This window comes from Python bivittatus, unplaced genomic scaffold, assembly GCF_059951505.1.
Source record: "Python bivittatus isolate LINGU-HERP-01145 unplaced genomic scaffold, Pbiv_v1 ctg000560_np1212, whole genome shotgun sequence".
Classification (NCBI taxonomy): domain Eukaryota; kingdom Metazoa; phylum Chordata; class Lepidosauria; order Squamata; family Pythonidae; genus Python; species Python bivittatus.
In genome coordinates, this window is record NW_028277083.1 from 4,639,228 (window position 1) to 4,660,490 (window position 21,263).

Sequence of the window (21,263 nt, forward strand, 5' to 3'; positions counted from 1 at the left end):
TCCTCTGGAGCTGGCTCAGCGGCTGTTCACGTCGACTGCACAGAGTCCGTGAACTCGCTGGGCCTCTTCTTCTATCTTCTTCTTCTCCCCCCCTCCACCAACTGAAACAACCCTCTCTTGACATCTTCATCTCCCCCATCCAAGGTAAGTCCCTGAGATGCTCCTAAGAAAACCCAACAGACTCTCTTTCACTTGCCTTCTTCTCCCTGAAGGTCTCTCGCTCGCTTTCTCGCAAAGGCATTTCTCTCCGAAATGATGGCAAAGGTCCAAAACTGGGACTGAAAAACTTGTTTGGCAAGGTTTTGCCCCACCCACCCACCCACCCTCTGCCTCCTCCTTTTCACTCTGATGTTATTTCCTTTCCATTCCTTCTGGCAACACTTTCAGGAACTTTGTCGTTCTCTCCAGGGGTGTTTCTAACCAGCAGTGATTGACTGCCGTGTGAGTTTTCCATCTAGGTGGATCTTCACAAGGCAAAGATGTCGAGGCTCCTCTGAATAGTAGCCCGCAGATCAAACTACATTTCTCCTTTGAAGCATTGTTAGATCTCGAGCAAGTCTTTTGTCTTTTTAAAAGGGGGGTTTGGTGGGGCCTCAGCGTTCGTTCGGGAGGGGCAAAAGGTTTGGGATCCAGTGCTCAACAGAGCTTTGGGCTACCTTGGTGGAAGATGCTTTCGTGGGTGAAATCCCACATCCTCCAGGGCAAAACGATATTTTTCATCTGAGGAAGTAGACTGTTATTTTCAGAGGGTTTTTTCCCTACAAGGTTCTGCAAGATCGCTTTGTTTTTTGCTATTCTGAAGTAATGAAAGAACCGAATCCCCCTTTAGCCTGCATACATATTATGATTTGTAATTGGCTAAGGGCATCATTTCAGATCAAGTGACTTTCTGGATTCCTGAGCCTTAAACTTGAGCAAAAATAATCTGGGTCTGTGTTCAGTCACCCGCAAATGCTGGAGGGAAAAATGGTTATTTGGCTGTAAAATGTGGCCAGCTTTTTGCAAACGTTTCTATTTTTCCCCTGGGAAAAAAAAAAGCCAGCATTAATGCTTATATAACAGGAGGGGTCTTTTGTAAGCAAGTGTAAGTGGGTTAATTTCATTTTGTGGTATGCATATTTTTATTTATTGCAACATTTATATATATATATATATATATAAATAATTTTATTACAAGTTTTAAAAAGGAAGATGAAAAACTAATACAAAGTAATATACAGTAAGAAGGGAAAAAGAAAAAGAAAGAAATCAAAGAGAAAGCTAAAAGTGCAAGAAAGGGGGAAAAAGTAAAAGAAAAATAGAAAAGAAAAAAGAAAGAAAGAAATGGCTTCCAATCTTCTTTACAGCAGTTATACGTACAATGATAAATTTACTTCTTATTCTAAAGTTATGACATGACTCTCTTCTTTCTATAATCTATCCTGTCTAATCATCAAAACCATAAATCATAAGTTCTTTTGTTTCTGTTTTACGCAAAAATTCCATAAGGGGTTTCCAGTCAGCCATAAATGTAGATATTGTCTTTTCTCTCATCAAAGAAGTCAATTTGGCCATCTCACCAAGTCCCATCATCTCTACCAACCATTCCTCCACTGTAGGTATTGCCAAACCCTTCCATCTTTGTGCATACAATAATCTATTTATTGCAACTTCTGTAACACATCTTATATCAGTAGACCTCTAGTGGGATTCAAGCAAAACACGAGTAGGAAATTAACCCCACAAATATCACAGTGAGTTACTGTATTGCCACATATAGCTTTCAAAAGCTTAGGGGAACCGCCAGGCGCGACGAATTCAACTTCTCCTCCAATCTGATTTTGGGGAGAGGGGTTTTCCAAAAGTGGGGTGCCACCACTGAGCAGTCCCTAACATGAGCTTTCCAGTGGTGAAAGAAAAGATCTTCCCTGGCAGATCTTCGCATTGGGATAGCTGTTAAACAGGACAAACAGTAGTCTCAAATGTCACAGTTGTGTATCCGAATTATGAGGTAGACTACAGAAATGCTGTAATAAAACTAGCCAAGGAAGCTGAAAACGCAGAAGGAGAATACGCCCCAAAGGTTCCTAGCCAGGACAGTGGGTCTGTTTTGCACAATTTGGAGGCTATGCTGTTTCTGAGATCTTCCTGCCCACAAATAACTGTGATGACTTTGCTGCTTGGAAGGTCTGAATCATGGGTGGATCTCGAAGGAGACCAACCACATTGATCAGGCTAAGTGTCTTTTGTCTCTTGTATCTGTGTGGGGGAGCTATACAGCTGGGTACTTCTACAGTCTGATTAGTAGTTCTGCAAAACATACCAGTAAATCTATTTGGCTCCTTTTAGTAGGAAAGCAGAATAAAAACCACCAGGCTGAGCTAAATGAGGAAGTTCAACCTTAGTTTCCAGTAGCTGCTGCAAGACGTCTGTCTCTTCACTCTTCCTCTCTGAGATCCGTCTGCTTCTGGCCTTATATGGTATTGCCAAATGGCTCTTGGTTAAGAAATATTTCTGCTTTCCTGTGGCTTTTTCTATGCTATTTACTTCCTTGCCTTTCAACCACACTGGAGGCTGTAATTCGAAATAGCCAGAATGGCGATCTTTTGAGAACTACACTTCACATTTTGCACCATTGATTAGAATGGGATGAAGGCAGAGTGATGGTTTTCCCTGGTTTTACTGTTCCTTTCTGGTTTGTTTCTTTCATTAAGCCTATTTAGAAAGCTTACCAGTGTTTTTCATGCCTGGACATGGTAGCATAAAGGACAGCTGTTGGGGGACAATTGTGGTTGGAGGGGCGTGGGGGGAAGAGACATAAGAGGGGGGGCTTGGGGGCAGTGGATTACTCATCCCACTGAGGTTACTCACTACTTCTAACCATCCTTCTTACCTACTTGGATAGGTGTCATGTCTGAATGAACATTAGTTTCACTGAACTAGAATGATGGTCTTCAGATTATGCATTTGACATGTAATCCTGCAGAGCAGTGATTTTCAAACTTGGCCACTTTAAGATGTGTGAACTTCTGGAAGTTGAAGTCCACACATCTTAAAGTTGCCAAGTTTGAAAAGCACTGCTCTAGAAGGATTAAAAGAGAAAGAATTGGGGATGACAATATGAAAGGTAGCCTTCTAAATTAGCCCCTGGAATATGCAGCTGAGAGAATTCACCTAGCTGAAAAACTAAGCAGGATGAGACCTGGTTAGTACTTGGATAAGAGACTATCAGGACATTTCAAGTCTAGACTGTCAGCTATATTGGGAAACTTCAAAGAAGGTAATGAAAAACTTCTCCTAAAACCTCACATAGCCATGTTCATTAAATCACCAGGAGCCCAACTCCATGGAGACTTTGCCTTAAACACTCTAGGCATGTTCTTATTTCTAAAAGATCAGATCTTCACTCAGTTGGGTTCACACACCACATCAAATTCTTAAGTCTGTATTAACAAAATCCAATTGCTGGGTTCACAAAAACATGAGGTGCCCACCAGGCCTGCTTTCCCACAAATTACCCAGGATTCTGTTGCATCCTAGTCTAGTGTAGTGTCTGAATCCAGACCTTAGATAATTGCTGACCAGTTACTTTCTCCCAGCTAGCTTTCTGTGACATGAGAAAGCTGAACTGTTTTTCTTCCTGGGCAGGTTAAGAAGCCATGGCTTATCAAAGCTTCCTGCTGGAACCCATCACCTGCCATGCCTGGAACAAGGACAGAAGTCGTAAGTCTGCCTTTTAGGAAGGCTGCCTGACCCCCAGAGATTCAGTTCCTGAACCCAACAATTGTGGCAGCAGGAAAAACCTTAAGGGGGAAAGCTGAAAGATGGGCTGAGGGTGAATGGAGTCAAGATTTTGACATGGCTTCTAATGGCATTAGGTAAACATGGCCTTTGCACCCAGTGCATAAACTGCCCCAACGTATAGCTTTACAGGCCTCTATAAGAGAGAGAACCAGTATGGTATTGTTGTGAAGGTGGTGGACCCAGGCTCTAGTTCTCCTGTACGCATGGAAGTTCCTGAGATGATTCTGGGCCAGTTCCTCCCTCTCAGCCCAAGAGCCAATACGGTCTAGTGCTAATGGTGCTGGACTAGAAGTGGGGACATCCAGCTTCTAGTCCCCCCTCAACTACAGAAGCTCCCTGGGGGACTTTAGACCTCTCAGCCCAACATGCCTCAGAGAGCTGTTATGGTGAGGAACATTAGGAAGACAGAATGTTCTTACATATGTTGCCTTGAGCTCCTGAATGAAAGGTCAAGCTATAAATCGAATACATAAATAATCTTCAGCTTTTCAGATCAGGGACAGATTTCTCCTCATAGGTAGCCAAATTTCCCCCCATCCTTGTTATCTCCCCAAAAGCAGATAATCATCCAGAACAAAGATGATGAGTGAGGGGGAAACAGTAGAGGTTGAATAAAGGTTATAGGGAGAAATGAGATCCAGGGTTATTCTTTTCATAGCTGGGAAGAGCCAACCTTAGGGCACTGCTGGCACAGAGGCAGTGTGAAAGAACGGAAGATGACTACCTTGGCATGAATTGATGCATAAAGGTGTGCAAGAGAAGGGCACACTTTGTGAATCAACCAGCCACCTTAGCAATCATTTCCTGCTCTCCAGCTGTGGGGATTGGAAAAATCTGCTCTGGTTGCCCCATTGTTCTTGAGAATGGTAATTAAAAATGGTTTTCTCAACCTTTGGAAGGAGACATTTGATTTGGAGATGGCAGAGTTGAGTGAACTTTGGAGGAACATTGGAGCTTTCATGCTGCCTGATTCTATGCTTGGAAAAAAAAATCACCTGATTGCTGCTAAAAATCATGGTGTTTGTAGCAATGGGTTAGAGTTAATACTGAACATGTCTGGTGAGGGGCTGGGAAGACCTTTGCATCTGGTCATCTAGTCCACCCACTCCATGTAGGATCTGCAAGTATAAAATCCCTCACAAGGGGCACAGAGAGGGAGAGGCATTCTCTGCTCGCCAATGATTAGAAAGACTCTCCCATAATGAACCCACCTCCTTCTCCCTTGGAATTTCCAACCCATTCATTCGACTCCTGCTCCCTGGAGAAGAAGAACAAGACTGCTTTCTCTTCTGCGCGGCTGAATCAGGGACGCTCCAGCCATCCGATAATAAAGAGCCATTTATCTGCAAATGTGTGTGTGGGTTGTGGTTTTTTTTTTTTGGTATGTTTCTTTTTTGTGTTGTTGGAGAAAAAGGAAAAACACAAAAAAGTGATGTTAAGACAGAAGAGATCCTTGCTGTCTACAACTGTGGTTTGATATGATGGGCCAAGATGCCTTTGTGTTGATGTATTCATCAAGCTGGTTTTTTGTCTTCTTCCCCGCAGAACTTGCCATCTCCCCCAATAATCACGAAGTTCATATCTACAAGAAAAATGGTGCCAAGTGGGACAAAATCCATGAGCTGAAGGAACACAACGGGCAAGTGACAGGTGAGGACAACCAAGTCCCCACTAGCTGGAAGGAGCTGATGGAAAGAAGGATGTTCCTTCTAGCACTGGGCACTTGCCCAGCTAGGCATTCTGGGAGTTGTAGTCCAGCACACCTGCAGGATGCCAGGCAAGGGAAGTCTGAGTTAGAGAAAAGGTGAGATGTCAATAGGCTATTTAAATCAGAGAACAAGTTTTTGGAACCCCTTGTCCCACCACTCATTAATGGCTGTGAAATAGGCAACCACAACACAAACAATCAGACTCTGAAGCAAGTAGGACAACATTTTGAAGAACCACCACCAAACCTGGCTTAAAGTGATCTCCTTTACAGGCATCGACTGGGCCCCGGACAGCAACCGGATTGTGAGCTGCGGGACAGACCGCAACGCCTACGTCTGGACCCTGAAGAACGACGTTTGGAAGCCAACCCTGGTCATCCTCCGGATCAATCGTGCTGCCTGTTGTGTCAAGTGGTCCCCGAAAGAGAACAAGTTTGCTGTGGGCAGCGGTTCCAGGCGGATCTCCATCTGCTACTTTGAGCAAGAGAACGATTGGTGTGTCTTGGCAAATGCAAGTGGGTGGGGTTTTTTGGTGGGGGTCTTATCCTTTCAATGCTTGTGGGAGAAACAGAGAATCACAAATAGGTCATGAACCTAGATTAATACATTCTGAGTTTTTCTTTAGAACTCTCTAATAGTGTTTGGATTCCTTAAAATGAGACTAACATTTCTCTCTAACGTACCCTAGGTGGGTCTGTAAGCATATCAAGAAACCAATTCGATCAACAATACTTAGTCTGGACTGGCACCCAAACAACGTCCTCCTGGCAGCTGGATCCTGTGATTTCAAATGCAGGTGAACCTTCTGGTTTTATTCATTTTCCAATTTAGCTTTTGAACCGTTTCCCAGGATGAGAACCGTAGGGGTGAAAAGTTCCACAGAAACTGATTTCAGCTGAACGTTGGCATGAATGTTGATGTATGGGCCTTTACCAGATTACAGAACTATTATTAGCTCGTATTGTAACTGGAAACGTTTTAATTTCAGTTGAGGTTTAACTGTTAGAAATGGCTCTTCTCCATTTTATTGATTTCCTGTTAAAAACAGTCCTAGAAACTCAGCTAGGATTATGTGGCAAGTTAGATATGATTTCAGCCTGTCAAGCTAGGACAGTGTTTCTCAACCTCAGCCACTTGAAGACGTGTGGACTCCAACTCCCAGAATTCCCCAGCCAGCCTGGGGAATTCTGGGAGTTAAGTCCACACGTCTTCAAGTGGCCGAGGTTGAGAAACACTGAGCTAGAAACTAGCAAAGTTAATAGCAGGATCATGGAAATGAGAGAAGCCGAACTGAAAAAAATGTTACAATGAACCATAGGAAGAAAATGAAGGGAAGTATATGTAACTACAAATAGATGTAAACTGAATTAACTGTAGAATAGTTCATTTATTTGGGAAAGATGGGTAATAGCGTTGAATATAAGGGATGGAAGGACATGGGAGATTATCTCATTTAATCCTCTGCCTAGTGCTGGAATTCAATGTCACAGTATCCCCAGCTGGATGGAATCCTAGAACAGGGAGGTGGTGCTTTTAGACAGCAATCTGTTATATGATTGTGTCTGATTATGCGCCATCAAGTTGATGGTGACTCTTGGAGACCACCCAGATAGATTTCCTCCAGGACAATCTGTCCCATATGATTATGAAGGGTGCGATATAAACATGCAATGGAGCCTTATCGTCCACCCATTGCATACTGGTTGATAGGATTATGGATCTAGCTGAAATAGTTCCTTCCCTGTTGAGTGTTACAGAGTCATCTGCTTTGTTTTTCTCTTTTCCCTTCAGGATTTTCTCTGCCTACATTAAGGAGGTTGAAGAGCGGCCAGCCCCTACCCCCTGGGGATCCAAGATGTCGTTTGGGGAGCTCATGTTTGAGTCGAAGAGTAGTTGCAGCTGGGTCCACAGCATCTGCTTTTCCGAGAGCGGGAACCGTTTGGCATGGGTGGGCCATGACAGCACCATCTGCCTGGCTGATGCCAACAAAAAAATGGCGTAAGTGGGATGGTTTGAGAGAGGGGGGAGAAAGCTGGGGGCAAGTTGATGGGTTGTAACGGGAAGAAGGAATAACCTTGAGGAACAGGAGGAAGAGCTGCAACCAAGACAACGGTCAGATAAAAGAAATCTGAGTCTGGGGCAGAAATGTAATTTGAGATGGAGAAGATGAAGATGGAGGGAGGGGGAAACACATCCAGACAAAATTATTTTAATCTTAAAATAATTAAATAATTAATGTTTATCTGACATGGGTAGACCAAAAAAATCACATGGGTCATGTAGAGTTCCTCAGAGCATGGCTGGCTGGGGAATTCTGGGAGTTGAAGTCCACACATCTTAAAGCTGCCAAGGTTGAGAAACCCTGGTTTAGACCACTGATGCATGGTCACTGATGATTTGAATGAAATCAGTCAATCCATGACTGGAGTTTTCACATTCATGCTTGAAACAAAGACCAAAGATCTGGCTGAAGATTCGCTTCTCCCCTCAGTGTAGCCTGCCTTTCTACGGAGACTCTACCCCTCCTGGCTGTGACCTTCATCACGGAGAAGAGTCTTGTAGCTGCAGTAAGTCATGCATTTTCTCTCTCGCTAGGTTTATTTTCCCATGAAAGATTCCCATGTAGAGGAATAGTATGGCAGTTTAACTGAACCGTAGATGAATTTGCATCAAAAAAATTATTTGCAAGGACAGGCTCGCCGATAAAAGGGACCATCCTCTGTTGGAAGGACTGCCTGGCTGGAAATTAGAAAAGAAAGGAACAAGGGATGTGAAGCTGCCCTCCACTTTTGGCCACCTGGCTGGCAGACTGAGCAACAAATCAAGTCACTTTTTCCCAGTTGTAAACACAGTAGGATCAAAAAAGTCAAGATAGTAGGCACAATGGTGTGATTGAAGCTCTGCCAGGTTTTTTTTTTTTTTTTTGGACGCACATAAAAAACAGGCAGAGCCTTCATCACACTGTTGTGGCTGCCCTTTGACTTTTTCGATCCTACCTTGTGGACATCCGTGCCACAGTATAATGAGAATTACTGTGCCTTCATTGAAATTATAGCAAGAAGTTATAAGCAGCTCTTTGCTTGCTTGTTCTGTCTTTTGGTGGCACATTCCTCATTTGGGGAAATGGGCAAGCAATCATCTGTGCTGGGTGGATAATGTCATTTTAAGGTTTAGCCAGTAGATGGCACCATACCACATGTGGATGAATCTGTGAAAAGTAGAGTAGGTCCCCTTCTGTTTCTGCTGAGGAGCAACCAGACTGCTTTCATCTAGCCTCCTGAGTGGCATATATAAATAAAATAAATAAAAATATTTGAAGCACAATGTAATCCTTTCTCAGCTGTACTGAACGACACATCCTTTATCCCCAGGAATGACACATTTGGGAGTTGTAGTACAGCCACATCTGGAGGACACTAATTTGGGGTAGCCCTACCCCAACCACAACTCATAATAATTGTATGAGTGAACTTCCTTGCAATTGTCTTTTGAGACATGGCCTTGACTTCTCTTTCTCCAGGGGCATGACTGTTACCCAATGCTGTTCATGTACGACGAACAGCAGGGAGCGTTGAGCTTTGGAGGGAAACTGGACATCCCCAAACAAAGTTCCCAGCGGGGACTCACAGCTCGTGAGCGCTTCCAGAACCTGGACAAAAAAGCCAGCTCTGAAACCAACAATGCTTCTTTGGATACAATCCACAAAAATAGTATCAGGCAAGTGTGCATAGCATCTCATTCCTTTATAAGATATTGATCAATTGATCAAGTTGGTGTAAATTCTTAGCAACCACATGGATAGATTTTCTCCAAGATGATCTGTCCCCAGCCTGGGCCTTCAGATCTTCCAATGGTCCTCCCACCACTGCTGTAATTGAGTCTGTCCACTTTGCTGCTCTTTATTTTCTCTTCCTCCTTTCTTCTACCTTTCCCGGCATTATAGACTTGTTATAAGATATAGACATGCCTTTCAAAGCATGAGCTGCTGGGTTGCAAAGCCACCTTCATTCAAACTAAGAAAACTGCTTGGTCAAGGTTTTCTTTAAAAGTTCATTTCCTTGCCTCTGAAACCTGGCTCCATCTTCCTTACAATGTCCTGAGCCATAGTCAAAATCAGCATCCTGGGTCAGCTTGGCAAATTTTGAAAACTTCTGTTGGAGGAATTGGCAGACTTTTTTTATGCCTTTAGGAATCAGGAAACTATGAGTCTATTAAAAACTTGAAAGCCCAACCAGAATTAACTTGGAAGAAGGGGGTTTCTATGACCTAGACTGGACCACAAATTTGCAGTTTCACCATCTAAAAATTGTAAAATAAAAATCATGCATTCTACCCTGTGATGGTGGCTCAGCTTGGTGGTAGAACATTTGCTTGGTATACAAAATGTCCATGGTCAGTGTCTGACATCTCCAGGTAGAACCCTTTGAGAAACGTTTGCTTTTATTCCCAGAAAGCTGCTTTGAGCCCTCCCAGTCCTTCAGTTACAATTCCCAGCATCCCTGGCTGGGATTTTGGGGAAAAGATTGCAGTTGGCAATGTGTGATTAGGGGCTGGATTCAATGTAAGACAACTCCCCCTGTTCCTGGAACCATCAGCCATGGATGATTTTGGCCACCTCTAACTGGTTTGTAGTGCAAGTGTTTTCTGCTTCAGATGAAAAGTCTCAGCCCAGGGATTCTCTTCTCTTCTAGCCAAATCTCTGTGGTTGCTGGTGGAAAGGGCAATTGCTCCAAGTTCTGCACCACCGGAATGGATGGTGGCATGAGCCTATGGGATGTCAAGGTAAGCCATGAGGGCCAAACCCCCTTGCAATCCACGGGGAATTGTCAGAGGGCAAGGAAACTTTCTTTTAAGGGGTTGGGATTCGGTCTGTGTCTACAAATCAGTCCCATTTAGGATGATTTGAATGCTTAAATATGAAGTTGGCCCACTGCAAAAACAGAGCATCGAGCTCTAGCATCTCCTGTATTTCCAGTAATAGGTCCCCCTAAATAAAAACAGTGGTTCACTGCAATGCAAGGTTTGACTTAGAGGTATGGCCACCTGTCTAGATAATCTCAAAGGTAGGATGAACTCCCAGCATCCTGGGAGAGTTAGAGGTGGTGATGCATCTTCTGGCAGAGATGCTTGGGTGGGCTCTCCCAACCTTGGCTGTCATTCTGCAAACAGGACAAGCTGCTTCCTGAAGTTGCAACAGGCCCCACAGCTGGCCTCCTATGGTAGCAGGTGACCCAAGCTCCCAGCGTGGGGGTCAGAGGAGCAGAAGACTTTGAGCCTACTCAGTAGGATGACAATCCTTGTCCTCTCTCACCCCTGCTGAGAAGCCCCGTTCCTCTAAAGGACAGGTGCAGAGAAACGCAAGTGCCAGAAGTTGTGCATTATGGTGGGGAGTGCGAGTGTGGTGGAAGGAAGAAGTCACGAGCCTAAATTGCAGTGGAAATCCAACAGTCATGTTCAGTGAGCATTATCTTCAGAACAAGGCTTTCATGGAAATCTGAACCCCTTCATTTCCTCATTTTATTCCTTATTTCCTTCATTTGAACCCCTCCACCACTTCAAGAGTTTTTGGCTTTGTCCGCAGGACGCGAGCTGTTTAAGGATCAGCTTGCCAATTTTTTTTTCTACTTTGGGTGGAATCTAACAATCGGTTGAAGCAGATCCTCTATCTTTGGGATGCGGAGGGGAATCCCCTAAATCCAGTGGCTTTCAGGACTGTAACTTAGGGACAGCCTTATTTGAGAGGAAGCCCTGCTGAAGGCTGCAGGACTTCTGATATTATCTAGGTAGGCTTCTGCTGCACAATGAGAAGAAATGGGATTTAGACGCTGAATGGTTCACTTTAGTATTTATTTCAGGGGGAAGCAGCTGCCTCCAATTTTCACCAGGCCAGAGAAACCCCTTTCAGACTACAAAACAACCCCCCACAAAAAAAAAACAGCATTCAGTGGAAATCTGGTAGAAAATTGAGGCCGGAAAGGGTGTTGAGATTATCACAGGCAAATGGAAGATGGAAAAATTTTCATTCCACGTTTTAAGTCCCAACTTGAGCCAAAGAAGAGGGGAAAGTGGGGGGGAAACAGGTATTACAGATTGATAGTGTTGTGAATTCAGGGTAAAGTCACCTTTGATCCCAGTGGATCCATTTCTAAGTAAACTGATGTCTGCTGCCCAAGTAGAAGTCTCTTTCTTTTGTGTTTCAGACCCTGGAGGCTGCAATGAAGGGCCTCCACATCAAATAAGCAGACGTTTCTCCCTGCATAAAATCCAGCGAGCACAGAGATTCCTGCCTTCCAAGGAAATCGAACAAAGCTTAATCCGTTCCTGCTGTCAAGAACCTTGAAAAGACAATCCCACATGCTACAAGCTCCAGACTTTCTTGAGGCCTTTTGGGCAGAAACCCAGAGGGTGAAAAAATAAAGTACATGCAATTAAAAACAAACTCTCGGTTCTGGGTTGGTCATTGGTCAGGGTTCTTTTCTTCCCTGCAGTCAAGTCAGCCTTTCTCAGAATTTACTGCCTTGCTTTCGGACCTTATTGGCATGATTTCAAATTTTGGAATTCCGCAGCCAGCTTGGCAGGATCCTGGGAACTGAAGTCTGTGCGGCTGGAGGGCAGATCAGGTTTCTATCTAAGGAAAAGAGGACTTAAGACAATTTGTCAGGTTGTGTTCGAGGGGTGCCCCAAGGGCGTAAAAGGCTTTTAAGGCCGATTTACACACGCAGATTAAAAAAAATGCCATTTTTCTTCCTGCCACCTGCATCCATGGTCCAGGGTTTGCGAGAAGGGGTAGAAAATTCTGCTTCTTCACTACCGTTTTGACTGGCAGGAGTAGCCTGCAAGTCTTGGCAGAATTTCAGTGTGTAGCAAAGAGATCTCTCCTTGAGAAGCCCCCTCCCACCATTTTTCAGACTTTGCTAGAAAAGGAGTGACCCCCCCCCCCCCGGTAGTCTTAAGCCTACTGTTGCTTCTACTTTGCTAAAAGGAGTACGTGGCATCTGGATTTCCCCCGGAAGCTAGACTGTGCCCCCACACTTTGGAAAGGAAGAATCCCAGGCCTTTTCAAGCTGAGAAAAACGGGTATTTTCATCTGGCCGCCTCCTGTGCGAAAATCCTCCTGGTGCTTAAATCGCTTCAAGCTTGTGAGAAGTAAGCCTTTTGGAGTTTTTTTTCCTTAGTAAAAGGGGAAGAAGTGAGTCAACGCTCCACCTATCCGCTCTTCCTTCCGACATGGTGACAGCAAGCAGAAATGGATTGAAATGCCAAAGGACCTGCGGGTAGAAAATCTCCCTGCTTTGGCATTTTAGGTGACTGAAGAATGTATTCTACAGGCCAGGCAGCCCCTTGGGAAGAGCACCAGACCAGACTGTTACGATAATTTAAATTTTATTCAGCCAAATATACAGGTTTTTGTTTCTCGTCTGCCTCTGTTCCAAGAAGATGCACAATCAAGAAGAGCGTTTCTCTGGTTTTCGTTTTGCCAAAGTTTTAAAAAGTCACTATCCATTTCCAGAGGAGGAGGAAAGAAATGAAAAGGACGGCTTAAAAAAAAAAATAACGGGGCGGGGAAGAGAAAAACCAAATAGCCAGAGGGCTAGATAGGGCCGAGGATTCCACACACCACCCCCTTGCTGTTCACTTCCCTGGGCTGTTCTGCAGTCAAGGGCCTATTACGAAGCGCATGGTGTTCCCCCCTCCCCACTTTGGAATTGCATCTACAGGGGTCAAAGCTACCAACCCTCACCCCTTCCCCAATCTGCCTAGTTCCCTGAAAGCTAGCTGAAAGCATTCCACCCCCTCCCCATCAAATCTCCCGCGTCGTTTTGCCTCCCTCCCTTTCGGCCACCGGAGAGGCGATCTGAAATCGAAACACGTCGAACCGTTCAGCCGGCGGCGTTTCCCTCCCGAAACGGTCATTATATGCAACCGTTAGCCATTCTCACGATCCTGCGCCAAAGGTTAAGAGTTCCCGGATCCCCCCCTTTCCCTCCCTCGCCTGCCCCCCCCCAATAACCCCATGGAATTCTGTGCCCAGATGAAGACAAACATGGAGCGGTCAGTTTCGCTTAAGAGGTGACGGTGACGTCGCTGCTGCCGTGCTCCTCCTGCAGCCTCTCTGGGAAGTGACGCCGCAGCGAGTCCGAAGGGTGCCCCGCCGAGCACGGTCCCTGGGATTTCCCTCCTCTCGGGTGGCCCGCGCTTACTTGTTGAGGGAGAGGGACTGCATCCTTTTGCCTGCCAAAGCCGCTTCGTCTTTAGCTGCGGTGTAAACCAGAGGAGGAAAAAAACCAGAGAGCTGAATAATAATAATAATAAAAGCAGCAATGACGGATTACATTTATACGCTGCCCAACTCCCAGCAACTCTGGGCGGTGGACAAATTGTTAAAAACATTTAAAAGCAAGTAATAATGGGGGGAAACCCCCCACAAAAACAACACCAAGCAAAGGAACAGGGATGGCAGAGAAAACCAACCTGGAGGGGAACAGAAAGACCAGATTGTGGGAACGTCGCTTCCCTTCCTTAGGGCTCCTGAAGCCTCACAGGAGCGCCATCCCACTTGAACATCAGCCTGGGTGTCCCCTCCTTACCTCTCCTCTCCTCTTCCTTCTTTTTGGCGGCCTCTTCCCTCTGTTTCCGGATTATGGCTAGCCGGGCGAGGTCTGCCTTCGCCTGCTCTGTTTTCCCTGCGAGGTGCATCTTCATGTACCTTTCTTTCGCTTTCTGCTTTTCAATCTCTTCTCTGAAAAGGTGGAGGAGGAACCGTTGGGAAAACATCCAAATAAACGTGGAGCTTTTCAGAGCTCCTCGTGCACCCAGACATGAAGGTCTTTTATCTCGACGGTTGTGACCAGAGTGTGTCAGGTTCATGGGAGGGAACAAAAATAGCCTACATTTCAGTACTGCCTGGCCATACAGTAATTTTTAAAGCTGCAGGAGGGGAAAATGATGAAATACGTGACTGCAAGTCGTCCTACTGAATACACTGATTTTCATTCAATGTAGAGCAGTGTTTCTCAGCCCTGGCCACTTTACGCTGTGTGGACTTCAACTCCCAGAATTCCCTTGCCAGCATGCTCCCTGGGGAATTCTGGGAGTTGAAGTTCACACACCTTTAAGGGGCCAAGGTTGAAAAACACTGATGTAAAGGGAATGAAATCAAAGTGCGTTTTGTCCCACCACCATGCGCTACTTCCAAAGGGTTAAAAAAATCATTATTCCACTTATACCTCCCTCCCAAACACTTGGCTTGCTCCAAGCGGGTTCTGGAAAGAGACTCACAAGCCCAGGACTGCCCACTTCTATCTTAAAGGGAAGGAAATGTCTTACCGTTCTCTCCGCGACAATTCCCTGGGGCTCTCCATGTCTATCTGGGTAACTTTTTTAGCCGTTTGCACGACACGATTGGGATTCTCAATATCGATCATGCCTTCCACTCCTTTGTGCTTTGGCTGCAATTGAAGGACACAATGGACACGGGAGCTGTGGCTGACCCTTCGCGGGGAAAGCCCAGGCTGGGATGCACGCAGAGGGCAAAGGTGTCCCGTGGGCCACCAAATCTGTGCATCCAGTACAGGCGTGCCCCACCAGCGGCATCGTGCTCCAAAAATTGCACAAACCACCCCCATCCTTTGAGCACCACCCGGCTGCGGACCCAGCTTCTGGGCTCCAAAGCGTGGCGTGTGATTAAGACAACTTCCATCTTCTAGCTCAAAGGCAGAGCTGTCTACAGCATCCCAGCTAGCCACCTTTCCATCCAAAGACAACATTTATTTGCTTTTGGTCCCTCCCTGGTAGACTACCACAACTGCATATCTCTAGGCCAGTGTTTCTCACCCTTGGCATCTTGAAGGTGTGCTGGCTGGGGATTTCTGGGAGTTGAAGTCCGCACACCTTCAAGATGCCAAGGGTGAGAAACACTGCTCTAGGCAGTTCACATCTGTAACTCCTCAAATGGGAAAACCACCCAAACGTGTATTAATTTACAGTTTAGCATACAGCCAAAGATATGGTAGGTAAAGTGTAACGGTTTACTCTGAAAAGCTTGTTGGAACACCTTTCTGGAAGATAATTAAAGTGGGGGGGACGCAAGATCTTGCGGGGGGAAGCTGTATGTGTGGTGGGGGAGCGCAGGGCAGCATTACACATATGTAGCAGTTTCGACCGGCTGAATCAAAGCCAGAAGCATCTCATCGCTCCTCTTGGTCCTGCATCAGGGAAGCTAAGCTCCAGCCCCAACCTCTTCCTCTACCTGATAGTCTTCACCCTCTTCTTCCTCGCTCTCATCCGAATCTAGCGATTTCTCCTTCTTCTTGGGTTCTCCAGATGCCCCAGAGCCTCCTTCCTCTTGCTCCTCTTCCTCTTCCTGTGGAAAGGAGAAGCATCACCAAACCAGAGCAGCTGCATGGAAGATTATGGTGGGATCAAAACAGCCGGGAGCGATTCATCTTCACTCAGCAGCTGGGGCGGCTTTCGGCCCGTTACTCTCTCAGACTGCCTGGCCTTGTGGAGGTGTTCAGAGGATTTATTTATTCAACATATATGGCTGCCCAGCTCAAACAAGATGACAAGGGAGAGCCTCCAATTCTCAGCCTCAGCTACCTCACTGTAAAATGGGAGGCAGGGGTAGAGGCATCAACAGGACTGGATGCTTCCTCCAAGGGATGAAAGCGCTATCACATTTTAAGCACCATATGATGTGGCGGGTACAAAAGGACAGGACCATCAGGATGTTGCTTTCATCATTTGCCCCCCCCCCCGCCAATTTGTGGACGTCCCAAGGCCAGATCTCCTTGGAGGAAAAGGGAGGAGAACGAAGATGTTGTTGTTGTAAACATTTCCTCTCGTTCTGGTTGATAAAAAGATGCACCTCTTAAAGGAAAGTTGCCCAGTTCCCTCCTTTGGCTCTGACGGACCCATTGCCTGACACTGTATCAGATGACGATTTTGGAGAAGCCTGGTTCCGTGTTGAGATGGTGTGATATCTACTGCTGTACTCAGTCCCTGAGTGCGACCTCAAGAACCTTGGGTCGACTGCTTGGGGGATCTCTTGGGGCAGTTATGGGAGAGATAAGTACTCTGAAAACTATCACAAACAGGGTTGTCCCCCAGTCTGCAGGAGGGAGGGAGAAGAGGCTTGCCCCAAACAGTCTGGACTTGGTCTCTGGTAGGAAAATCAGGGGCTAGGACTAAAACTGACATTCATCTACCCGCATTTAATATAATGCTTCTGACTGGCACCATCAGAACTTCTAAGGGTACTGGGACTGTAGCTGGTCCCAGTACCTCACACATCTGGTCGGGGCAAATTCCTTGCTTCCAGAGTAGCTGTGGTCTTGCTGAGTGCTTGGCAAGCTCAGCCTCCGGGTCCCTTACCTTGGCCTTCTGCTTCTCAGCCTGGAGCTGGGCATCGATCTCTTCAGGGCTTGTGTATTGTCGTGCTCGGCCTTTATGGCCCCCTTTTTTACCTGCAAGTAAAAAGTGGGTTTAGATTACTATTTCCCCCCGTTCCGCTTCCACTGGCAGGCAGGGCTGGACCCAATGGGACAAAAATCAAGTAACTTCTGAGCTTCAGTTTTTCAATGAAGGAAAGTGAGGAAGCCATCACGAAAGAACTCCACTGACTGCTGGGTTTCAAGAAGAAGCCCCATTTATAGAATCTATCTTCAAACCCTTTGGCACTTCTTTTTTAATGCTCTCCTTATTGACAGGCTATCTGGACAGAGGGCTTATTTCCATTTGTCCCTTGGTTTGGCAATTCTCAGGTCTGTTGTCATGTTGTTTTTCTCTGACTGTGAGAACTAACTCTCATACAGTGTCTCCTTCTCCCTGATTCAGTGGCACTCACTGACCCCTTCTGGGGCTGGCATCTACTCCAGTATCTTGTTTCTAATGAGATATTTCTTCTGGGAAGAATCTAGGGTTTGAGAATAAAGAATCACCACTAAAATATTGCATTAATGAGCTTGACTTCTATGTTTACTCAGCTACAAAGTACCAATCCCTGTGGTCCCCAGAGTTTGGGACACCAACATTCAAAATGAATGATGCATTTTCTAAATAAATCCTGTTGCTTTATCCCAAACCAGCATTTTGGTATCACTGGAGGATCTCCTGGCTGGGTTTGCACAACTCACAAGACGATACAAAAACAGGATCCTCCTCTGCAGCCCAGCATTTTATAGCAACCCAGCCACCGTCTTAGCACATTGCTTGACTTGATCTGCATGGCCGCCCAACTCACCAAAGCAGCCCTTGTGGTGTGAACTAGGAAAGGAATAGTTGGCACTACTATCTGGGGCATTTGGAGTGGCCATCAGTTGATGCCCTCCACTTCTGACCAAAGATAAAACTTATTCCAGATTTGCAAGTACCAGACAATTATTTCTGCTGCTGAAAATAATCTTCAACACCTCACACACACACACAGCTAAAAGCTTTTCCCCATTGTGCTTGTCACTGCCTTGGCAACAGCGGACATGGCATCTGTCCCACAGCAAGGAATCGTGAGCAGCTGTGGGGCAAGGCTCTCCTTTCCATCCTGGGTAGAGCCATACTTGCGGTCTCAGGAAGGGGAGGGCAAGATGGCTTCCCCTCACCATGCGAAAACCCATTTGCTCTGCCTGACTCATGGTCTGGGCTGCGGCTCAACTGCACATTCTCCAGCTGCTGCTTATGCGCAAATCTCCGTGCAACAAGTCATGTGCCCAACAAATCCAGCAGCTATGAAGTGTAAAGAAACTACGTAAGTTCCCAAATAATGCTTGGCAGCAAGGGGCACCTCCTCCTTCAAATCCATTTCCCTCTGTCAAAGAGCAAAAGAGGGGAACCCCCCTCACCTCCCCCCAGCACTTTGGCTAATTTCTCACTGAAGTGATAAAAGAGCATGAGGCAGCTCTCCTTCCTTTGCCTGCATATAGACACCTAGCCTGTGAGAGGCAGGCTAGAACTACTGTATTCAGTTGTTCTTCCTGTGTAAAATAAGGATATGGCACTCTTTTTCTTAAGGAAGATAGGCGGCCGGCGCTCAACCTCAAGGAAGAAAATGGTACCAGGAATGTGTGGACAGAAACATTTCTCTACGGCCCTGGAGCCTCTGACAACCTCAGGACAGTTGTTTGAGCTCAAAATGGAATGCTTCAAGTAGGAAGTCTTTTGAATTTGAAATGCTTCGCACATCTTGACTTAGCATCCATTTTCAAACCATCTTCTAGAATTCACTCCTCTGAGAGGCTGACATTCACACTGGTGCGGAAGTGAAGGAGAGACCTCTGCTTCCATCCCACGTAAGTTGCTTACCTTACACAGCAGTCTGGCAATTGCTGTGAAAAACCACATAGGATTACCCCAGCCTTTTCCAACCTGGGTAGCCTCCAGAGGTACTGACTTCAGTTCCCAGAATTCCCAGCCAGCATGGTCACTGCTGAGAATTTTGGAAGTTACAGCCCAACAAATCTGGAGGGCAGTGATTAGGAAAGGTTGACCCAAACTGTCTGCCTCAATCCTATACTTCTTGGTCACATCTGCAGTGGTGAGAGAGCACCAAACATCTATTGTGCTTCATGGACTAGCTTGCCCATCTCTCCATTTATTTATTTATTTTTCAAATTTGTCACCGCCCAGAGTTGCTCTGTAGTGAGATGGGCGATGATAAATTTGAAATATAAATAAACAAAAGGAAGGATGGGCAAGCTAGTCCATGAAGCATGATGGAAGATGTTTGGCACTCTCTCATCACTCCAGTCAGGCAATCAGGCTCACTTATTATTATTTCTAAATCTCACGATCAACTTCTGTACATGCGCAGAGGCTTCAATGTGACTAGCATTACATCAGAGTCATAACAGAGTGTTTCCTTCACAAAGAAAAATTAGCTTGAAAAATAATACATTTCCAGGAATAAAACTGAAATAAGCAAAGCTGCATTCATCTTCCAAAGGCAGCCTTTTCCATCATGGGTCCCCTGCAGATGCTTTGGTGCTCCTCTTTCATGTCTCTGACTCTTGCCGATGCCGGCTGAGGCTTCACGGAAGCCATAGGTCAACCTTTCAGGAGGAACCCACGCTGGAGAAGGTACTTTATAGCCCTCCATTCCTGTCTCTTCCGCTTTTTGCAACTCAACCATCAGCGGAAGCAGCTGGTTTCCAGTATAAGACAGTCTTCTCCCATCATCATCCACCCCCCATGGAAAGGCCTGTGGGAAAAAAGGCTGTTTGTGGAATCCTTGGGGTTCTCTGAGCTTGGTTGTTTTCTTGTAGACGTGTCATTACCTGTCTAGGTAACATCTTCAGTGCTAGAAGGGAGTGGTGTTTTCTCTCTCTTTATATACAGTAGGCTCCCCTGTCATTGTTGGAGGGGGTGTTGTTTTTTCTTGGTAATTCCTAGATTAGGCTGTTGTTTACTGCTTGATTGTTTGTCTGGTGTTAATCCCTGCTTATCGGAGTGTTGATTGCTGGCGAGGAGGCATTCTGGCCTTTGCTCTTTATTTCCAGAAGCCGATACATGAAAGATGGGCAGGGGCAAGGAAATGTTGGAGAAGGGCTCTATCCCATGCACGCAAAAGCCCTTTTGGTTCCCCCTGCCCACCCTCCTGCTTCTAGCACATCCACAAGCCAGGCTCAAATCCAGGGGCCAGACACCCTCCCCCAGGGCTGGAAGGGGAAAAGGTGGAAACAAGACGAGAAAAAATAAAGAGGAGGAGGGAGAAAAGCATCACGAAGCGGCTGCTTCCGAAGAAGGTGCCTCCGCGGCCCGATGGGGCCTTTCCGGGGCTCCCGCCGATGCGGAGCCTAAAGGGAGAGGCTCGGGCCCGCGACTCCCCCGCCCCACTCGCTCCCACGTGGAAATGGGCGCTTCCAGCCTCCCGGGGTCTGCTCGGCAGCCAACCCGCCGCGAGCTCCTCCGGCAGAGCCAGCTGATGCAATCGGCCGAGCCAACCCTCCGATCCCCGAGGAGCGGCGGCGAGGCAGCCCGGCTCCCCCGCCGCTGCCCGGGCACCGGATCCCCACCGGATCGGGAGGGTCAGCAAGGCAAGCCGGGGAGTGCGGGGGGCGCCCCCCCCACTTCGGCGAAGTGACGTCCCACCCCCTTATTCGACTCTAACGCCCCCACTTGTGTGACTGTGATTAACGCCCCACCCTTAATTCGACTCTAATTAGCACCCCACCCCCTTACTTGACTCTAACCCCACCCCCAATTGACTCTAATTAGCACCCCCACCCCTTATTCGACACTAATTAGCACCCCCACCCCCTTAAGAGACTCTAAGGGGCCTGCCCCAGGGAGAATCTCGGGATTCCTCCCCCGAGGCACTTTGGGGGCGGCAGTGCTTGAATGCTGTTCCCCCCTCCCCATTTTAGGATTTTTTTTCAAGGAGAGAAATCGGCAGGAAAGCCCTGAAACCCGTCCAAAGCGGCTCAAATTCGTCCCAATCCTCTCAGCAGAGGGGCCGGACTACAATGCCTATGGGGCGCAGCCGGGTGAGCGGGGACGACGGGGTGTAGTCCAGCCGCTTTAGAAGCTGGGTCTTCCCAGGAGTCCCCCCGCGGCGGCAACGGCCGCCGCCACTGCCTCCCCGCTCGGCTCTCACCTCCTTTGGGCATAGCGAGGTCAGGCAACGATGGCGGCTCCGACGGCGAGCGAGTCCTCCCGCCTCCCCTCACGCCTCGCTTCGCCCCGAGCTGGGAGGCGACCCGGAAACGGAAACGGAGCCGGCGTCGCTCTAGGTCCCCAGCCACCCCTTTCCCGTGGCGAGCGCCCGACGGCGGCCTGCTC

General features: G+C 46.9%; 2 protein-coding genes across 3 annotated transcripts; one reads left to right on the forward strand and one right to left on the reverse strand.

Annotated features, from left to right (window-relative positions):
• Positions 1–11,931, forward strand: ARPC1B (actin related protein 2/3 complex subunit 1B). 2 transcript variants are annotated; one of them, XM_088148023.1, is made up of 10 exons: positions 1–144; positions 3,628–3,702; positions 5,329–5,433; positions 5,765–5,987; positions 6,181–6,288; positions 7,284–7,490; positions 7,984–8,059; positions 9,013–9,209; positions 10,184–10,274; positions 11,693–11,931. In XM_088148023.1, exons 2-10 carry the CDS (start codon positions 3,639–3,641, stop codon positions 11,729–11,731), a joined length of 1,110 nt encoding a protein of 369 aa, XP_088004149.1. In that variant the 5' UTR covers positions 1–144; positions 3,628–3,638; the 3' UTR covers positions 11,732–11,931. The 2 variants fall into 2 exon arrangements, with proteins under 2 accessions (XP_088004149.1, XP_088004150.1); XM_088148024.1 differs by lacking the exons at positions 1–144; positions 3,628–3,702 and adding an exon at positions 3,736–3,857.
• A 927-nt stretch (positions 11,932–12,858) lies between these two features.
• Positions 12,859–21,227, reverse strand: PDAP1 (PDGFA associated protein 1). The gene is made up of 6 exons (XM_088148025.1): positions 21,079–21,227; positions 16,866–16,957; positions 15,742–15,855; positions 14,820–14,941; positions 14,081–14,232; positions 12,859–13,748 (listed from the first exon to the last, which is right to left on the reverse strand). The coding sequence occupies exons 1-6, from the start codon at positions 21,089–21,091 to the stop codon at positions 13,690–13,692; spliced, it is 552 nt and encodes a 183-aa protein (XP_088004151.1). The 5' UTR covers positions 21,092–21,227; the 3' UTR covers positions 12,859–13,689.
• Between the last annotated feature and the right edge of the window lie 36 nt (positions 21,228–21,263).

What these genes read in the sequence shown, in the direction of transcription:
- ARPC1B (XM_088148023.1), top strand. Translation starts at nt 3,639, where the DNA reads ATGGCTTATCAAAGCTTCCTGCTGGAACCCATCACCTGCCATGCCTGG. An exon ending in ACACAACGGGCAAGTGACAG is followed by an intron (nt 5,434 to 5,764) that starts GTGAGGACAACC and finishes TCTCCTTTACAG; the next exon opens with GCATCGACTGGGCCCCGGAC. An exon ending in TTTGAGCAAGAGAACGATTG is followed by an intron (nt 5,988 to 6,180) that starts GTGTGTCTTGGC and finishes AACGTACCCTAG; the next exon opens with GTGGGTCTGTAAGCATATCA.
- PDAP1 (XM_088148025.1), bottom strand. An exon ending in CTGAGAAGCAGAAGGCCAAG is followed by an intron (nt 15,856 to 16,865) that starts GTAAGGGACCCG and finishes TCCTTTCCACAG; the next exon opens with GAAGAGGAAGAGGAGCAAGA. An exon ending in GAAGGAAGAGGAGAGGAGAG is followed by an intron (nt 13,749 to 14,080) that starts GTAAGGAGGGGA and finishes TTTACACCGCAG; the next exon opens with CTAAAGACGAAGCGGCTTTG.